The sequence below is a fragment of the Sminthopsis crassicaudata genome, chromosome 3 (assembly GCF_048593235.1).
Source record: "Sminthopsis crassicaudata isolate SCR6 chromosome 3, ASM4859323v1, whole genome shotgun sequence".
NCBI classification, from domain to species: Eukaryota; Metazoa; Chordata; class Mammalia; order Dasyuromorphia; family Dasyuridae; genus Sminthopsis; species Sminthopsis crassicaudata.
In genome coordinates, this window is record NC_133619.1 from 16,530,411 (window position 1) to 16,537,245 (window position 6,835).

General features: G+C 54.7%; 1 protein-coding gene across 1 annotated transcript; it reads right to left on the reverse strand.

The window, feature by feature from the left end:
* Window positions 1–1,384: 1,384 nt before the first annotated feature.
* On the reverse strand, window positions 1,385–2,348 carry LOC141561844 (P2Y purinoceptor 2-like). Its single transcript, XM_074301945.1, has one exon. The coding sequence runs from the start codon at window positions 2,339–2,341 to the stop codon at window positions 1,385–1,387; it is 957 nt and encodes a 318-aa protein (XP_074158046.1). The 5' UTR covers window positions 2,342–2,348.
* Between the last annotated feature and the right edge of the window lie 4,487 nt (window positions 2,349–6,835).

The window sequence follows — 6,835 nt, forward strand, 5'->3', positions numbered from 1 at the left end:
TTCTGCTCTTTTCCCTCTTTCTCTCCCTCCTTCCCCATTCTCACCTTCCCCCTCTCCAATAAGGCAGTTTGACCTAAACTTAATTTGGAAAGGACACTTGGGGACATCCATGAATTGCAGGACTGCTCAAAATTACTTCCTCTAATAGCTTACGCTCCTGATATGTTCTCTCCCGCCCTCCTTGGGCTCCCCCTGTCCCCGGGAGGGGGGGTTGGGGGAGGAGGTGTTGGGATTCATCTCAGTGATGGGGATTTCATTGGGACCTCTTAGAAGAGCAGGGAATAAACGGGCCACGTTCCTCCTTGTTTTGGGACAGGGCCCTTTTCCCTTTGCTCAGCATCGTCTCCTGATCTTCCAAAAAGTTTCCGTCACTTCTCCGTTAAAAATTTTGCTGAAAGCTGGTCAGAGGGGTAAGGCTGTAACACAGCAGGGCAGCGGGGGCTTTGTCCCACACTGCATGGGAGTGGCAGCCTGTGGTCCCTCTAACTCTGGGGGACTTAATCCTGGGCCCCTGTCTCCTTTGTGGTCCCTTTCCAAGGCCCCCTTCCCCCAGAGTGGGGGCTCAATGGTCCGGTTTCCAAGGACGGATGGGGAACAGATGCGACTGTTGGGAATGAGTTGCCCAGCCCCCTGCAGCCTGATGGCCTGGATTGCCCCTTTCCCCTGCCTGATTAAGTGCCCTGGGAACAGGAAGTCCTCGCTGGGGTCCTGCCGGAGGGGCCCCTCCCCAGCGTGTGGGCGCCCCCCCTCCCCTGCCTCCCCTCCCCCCTCACCGGTGCGGCCACAGCTCCCGCAGCCGGACCTTGGTGGGTCCTGCCGGAGGGGCCCCTCCCTAGCGTGTGGGCGCCCCCCCCCCCGCCTCCCCTCCCCCCTCACCGGTGCGGCCACAGCTCCCGCAGCCGGACCTTGGTGGGTCCTGCTGGAGGGGCCCCTCCCCAGCGTGTGGGCGCCCCCCCCCCGCCCCCTCCCCCCTCACCGGTGCGGCCACAGCTCCCGGAGCAGCCGGACCTTGGTGGGTCCTGCCGGAGGGGCCCCTCCCTAGCGTGTGGGCGCCCCCCCCCCGCCTCCCCTCCCCCCTCACCGGTGCGGCCACAGCTCCCGCAGCCGGACCTTGGTGGGTCCTGCTGGAGGGGCCCCTCCCCAGCGTGTGGGCGCCCCCCCCCCCCGCCCCCTCCCCCCTCACCGGTGCGGACACAGCTCCTGGAGCAGCCGGACCTTGGTGGGTCCTGCCGGAGGGGCCCCTCCCCAGCGTGTGGCCGTCCCCCTCCCCGCCTCCCCCCTCACCGGTGCGGACACAGCTCCGGGCGCAGCTGGACCTTGGTGGCCTGCCGGAGGGGCCCCTCCCTAGCGTGTGGGCGCCCCCCCCCCCGCCTCCCCTCCCCCCTCACCGGTGCGGCCACAGCTCCCGGAGCAGCCGGACCCTGTTGCTGCCGCCGGACAGGAAGAAGAGCACCGGGTTCAGGCAGCTGTTGAGGCTGACCAGCGGCCGCCACATCTTGTAGGCCACGCTGACCCCGGTGAGCAGCGGGCAGCTGGTGGTGCGGAGCCGCACCACCAAGTAGACGGAGCGCGTGACGTGGAAGGGCCCGAAGCAGAGGGCGAAGAGGCCGCACACGGCCAGGATGGTGCGCACGGACTTGGCCCGCGCGCTCGAGCCCGTGCCCGCCCGCACCTCGGCCGGCCTCAGCAGGCTCCGGATCATGAGCGAGTAGCAGACGAGGATGATGAGGAAGGGCAGGACGAAGCCCGAGAGGGTCAGCAGCATGCCGTAGACGAAGAAGTGGCCGAAGTTGTCGGGGCGGCTCAGGTCGTAGCAGACGGTGCGGCCGGCGCGCGAGCCCGTCTCGGAGAAGGCCAGCGTGGGCAGCGCCTGCAGCAGCACCAGGGCCCAGCTGGCGCCCGCGCCGCGGCGGGCCAGCCTGCGCGTGCGGTAGGCCAGCGAGCGCACCGGGTGGCACACGCCCAGGAAGCGGTGCACGCTGATGCACGTGAGCAGCAGGATGCTGCCGTACAGGTTGGCGTAGAACAGGAAGCGCACCAGGCGGCACGAGGCCTCGCCGAAGGGCCAGCGGTCGCCCAGCGCGTAGTTGACGATCAGGAAGGGCAGCGTGGCGATGTAGAGCAGGTCGGCCACCATCAGGTTGGACAGGTAGATGGTGCTGCAGCTCCAGCGCCTCGTGCGGCACCACGACAGCCACAGCACCGCGGCGTTCAGCGGCAGCCCCAGCGCCAGGACCAGGCTGTAGGTGACCGGCAGGTAGAAGCGCTTGTAGTCCTCCGCCACGAGACACCACCCTGCCTCCCGAGACGCGTTGGCCCCCGGGCCGCCGTCCGCCTCCATGGGCCCGCCGCTGCCCCTCGTGGGAAAGCCGAGCCAAGAGCCGGGGGAGCACCTCTGGGGGAGGGGAGCACGCTCAAGGGGGGAGGGGTGCTGCCAAAGCCTGCCACAGAACCTTCCTCAGGACATGTACATACAGGGTCAGCCTCCACTGGTCCACCGCTGCGGAGGAAAGAGGCAGGGGAGCACCTCTGGGGGAGGGGAGCACCTCTGGGGGAGGGGAGCACCTCTGGGGGGAGGGAGCACCTTTGGGGGGAGGGAGCACCTCTGGGGGAGGGGAGCACCTCTGGGGGAAGGGAGCACCTCTGGGGGAGGGGAGCACCGGAGAGGCAGGGGATCAAGGAGGGGTTCCTGCCACAGCCTGGCAAAGAACCTTCGAGAGATGTGACATTATACAGGGTCGGGCTCCATGAAGACCGCCAGCTTCCCCTTGTGGGAAAGCAGAGGGAAAAGACAGGGGAGCACCGCTCAAGGTGGGGGGGTTCCTGCCACAGCCTCGCGCAGAACCTTCCTCAGGACATGCGACAGTCCCAGTCCGGAGGGGATCAAAAAGTGAGCGAGAGAAGAGAAAGGGCGGCCCCTCTTGTGTTCATGAACCGCAGTCTAGAGTCCCGTCCGGGTTTGCCTCCTTAAGCCTCGCTTTTTTTCACTAATTTTATTTCCTTTGAGCCACTATGGTGCTGCTAAACTAAGTAAACACTTTGTTCTGTCTGCTGGCACAGACGCTGATGGGCAGTTTATACATCACAGGTCTCTTGACGACCATTAATTGTTCATGACTCCTAAAGGCCATTTCTTACTGCTGTCTGTCTGCTTCATCTCTTTTTAGAAGTGAAAGTGTAAATAAATCTTTATTCATGCAAATAACTATTTTGTGCCACAGCCAGGAGGCAGAGTGCCAGGCCTGGAGTCAGGAAAACTCACCGTTCCAGTCCAGTTCTGCTCAGACACTTCCTAGCTGCGTGACCCCTGGCTCGTCACTTAACCTGTTTGCCCCAGTTTCCCCAACTCTGGAATGAGCTAGAGAAGGAAATGGCGAGCCATTTGCCAAGAAAACCTCAAACGGGGTCATAAAGAATCAGACTAGACTGAAAAAAACCAAACAACGACAAATCATCTTTTACCAGTCCTGAGTTTTTGTCAGTTTAGGGAACTCCCACTTCGGACAGTTTCTTCTACTAAATCTTCCACCACCTGGGGCTGCAGCCTTCAAGCAGGGCTGGGACCCAATTCTCCTTGACTCCCCTTCCAGCCGGCAGGGACTGAGGAGAAGAAGGGACTAGAGCAATGGTTTAACCCAATCTCCTCAGCTTACTAAGGAGAAAGAGAGTCCAAGAGGGTGTAACCAGCCAAAAGTCGCTTAGGTTCTCGATGGCAGAACGGAGATTCCAATGCTGGACCTCAGATTCCAATCCAACACCCTTCTGTGAAAGGGAAGCTGCTGTCGAGCAGAGGGGTGAGCGATCTCCCTCTGTTAGCTTGGCTGCTCCTTGCTTCAGGGTGGGTGGAAGTTCTCAGATCAGGCACCAAACCCATGACAACTCCTGGGGCTTTCCTCCAAGGCAGGTGAAGCGGGTGCGGAGGGCTTCTGCGTCCCTGGTGGCCCAAGGCCGGAGCCCGAGCTGGGGCCAGGAGCCTCTGCAGCCTCGGGTCAGGGTCCGCCTGGGCCTTTATGGAGGGCTCGTTTGAATGACGAAGGGCATTCACCGTATCGACATCTGGAGCATGAAAGAAAACAAATCTGAGCGGGAAGCCAGGTGCTTTTACTCGGTGCAGAATAAACAGATTTGAATGGGGAGATGACATTAATGTAACCACGGCTATCCCCCTTTCCCTATCACTCCTGCTGGAGACATGGGCAAGCCCTCTAAGCACTGGGGTCAAAATAAGCATGGCCCCACTCCCAAGGATCTCACGTGCTAAGCACCCACTATGTGCCAGGCGCAGGCTAGGCTCTTTATAAATATCCCATTTGATTTTTTAAGAGTTAATAATACAATGGTGAAAACTGTCTGCATATATTTTGAAAATAAAAAGCTATTATTAAAATAAAATCGTACAAGGGCAGTTAGATGGCCCAGTGGATAGAGCACCAGCCCTGAATTCAGATCCAGCCTCAGATACTTCACATTTCCTAGCTTGACTGAGCAAGTCTCAACTCCAATTCCCTTCCTTAAAGAAAAGAATCAAGAGTACAGATAGTATTTATATCATTGTCTAAGGTCTACATCATCATTTCATGTTATGTCGTTTGAGCCACAAAACAACTCGGGAGGTGCGTGCTACTATTACTCCCATTTTTCAGATGAAGAAACTGATAGAATGGTCTTTTGTGGGTTTCACTAAGGGAAACATAGAAACAAATAGGAAATACAAAGTTGAGACCTAGAAGGAGAATCAGACATTCAGATATTCCAGGTATTTATGGAGCCCTCACTGCGCGGCCAGTTCTTAGAGGACTAGAGAAAACTTGGCTTCTAACCTTAAGCTAGTAAACCATTGGATTGGGGAAAGCAGTGATAATAGTCCAAATTTATGTGGTATGTGTAGTTTGGAGGGTGCTTTCTTCCCAACCAGTGAGGGAGAGAATTATACCCATTTTGCAGATGAGAAAAGAGTTTGGGAGTGGGGATAAGTGACTTACTTAAAATCACGTGGCCAGTAAGTGAATGGGAACTGTCCAGCGGGGCAGCAAAGATTCTGGGGTGGTTGCCATCAGCAACGGCAGCCTGGAAGTGGGTTTTTCTGGGTCGGAGCCAGGACTCTTTGTACTGTGCTGCCCCCAGAGGACAACATGAGATACTGCAGGATTGAATGGGTGGGGGAATGGAATGCAAAGCTTTGGGAAATCTGAGTTTGAATCAAAGGGCTCCTGCTTGCTAGATTTGCCACGATCAGATGATTTAGCTCCTCATTCTCATTTTTCTCATCCTTGAAATGGGAATAACAGCACCTCGCTTCCAGGGTAACCGTGAGGACCAAATGAGATACCGTCAAGAGGCCGGTTCCTGATATAATATAGAAAGTACATAATATTTTATATATATATATATATATAATACAATAAATGTTGGCTATTTTGTTTGATTAAAATGCTCTTCAAAGACTATTTTCAAATAGGAAGATTCAAAGTAAGATCACAGAACCGTCCATTTCTTTCTTATTCATGCTGACTTCAAAATAATGAAGTGAGAATCCTAACTCTAAAGGTCTAGCTGAGGACGGGACGCTTCACTTGCATTAAGGTCTGCTCCATACGTTCTACAGTCAGTAGTCCTCAATTGTCAAGGACATTAGGCTGTTTCCTGTTTCTTGTCCTATTTAGAGCTGTAACTAGCCCTGTGCCAATGGGGCTCTGCTCCAGGGGCACACATTGAGGGCAGTACACTCATCCCTGATTCTGGTTTTCCTTCATATTGCTGCTTCCCTCCCCCATGTTCAGCCCTCCTCCCTCCCTCTTCCTTGCTGAATTTGCCTCATTGTGTTTTTGCTTAGTTGAGCTCTAGAGTGTTTTTGCCTGGTTAAGCTCTAGTCAGCCCTAGTCAGTCTCATCTGAGGAAATGGGTTTGGATGATAGCCATTCCCCCAGAGAGAGTAAGGACTCACAAGGGCTGGGTAGGAAGAAGGTCGATTTAATTCCTTTAATTACCTGGAAGTCTCTTTTTGGTTGGGGGGGCATTTTGGACATCTCTGCCAACATGGGCCCTGGCTCTGTAAAACTCAGAAAACCTGTCTTGCCTCGGTGCGTTGCTTCATGGTGACCAGTAATCACAACTCTTGTGTTCTGCAAGAAAAAAAGGAAGTGGAAACTCCCGTCTGCTCGGATGGAGGAAAGCAGATGACCATAATTACCAGAGCCCTGTTTGCTCAGAATAGAATATATGATAGCCATGAAAAGGAGCTTTCAAAAGGGGGCAGGGGATTCTAATGATATAGTAGTGGATACTATGCTCAATCAGGAGACCTGGGTTCAAATGCTGCTCCAGACTCTATTTGTGGGACTTTGGGCAAACTACCCATAAAGTCTTTTTTTTTTCCCCTGAGGCAATTAGGGTTAAGTGACTTGCCCAGGGTCACACAGCTAGACTGTGTTGTGTCTGAGACCAGATTACAACTCTGGTTCTCCTGACTTCAGGGCTGGTGCTCTATCCACTGTGCCACCTAGCTGCCCCTTAAGATATTTTTTAAACTTTTAAGTGCTATGAAACTATGAAATGTATTTATTTTTTAAGGTTTACAAATATTTTTGGAATGGCAATTGTATGAGCAGGTAGTTCAGAAGTGTTGTATCATTATACAGATGAGGGGAAGAAGGCTCAGAAAGTCCCAATGAGGGCAAAAAATGAATCCACATCATTCCAACCCACACCGCAAATTTCCATTGGCTTGGAACCAAGGACAACGTCTTATACAATTATGACTTCAATGTGAATTAGAATATATGGGAACACTTCTCAGGGTTCATTATTTGCACGGATCTCAGCTCTCAGTTGGTAA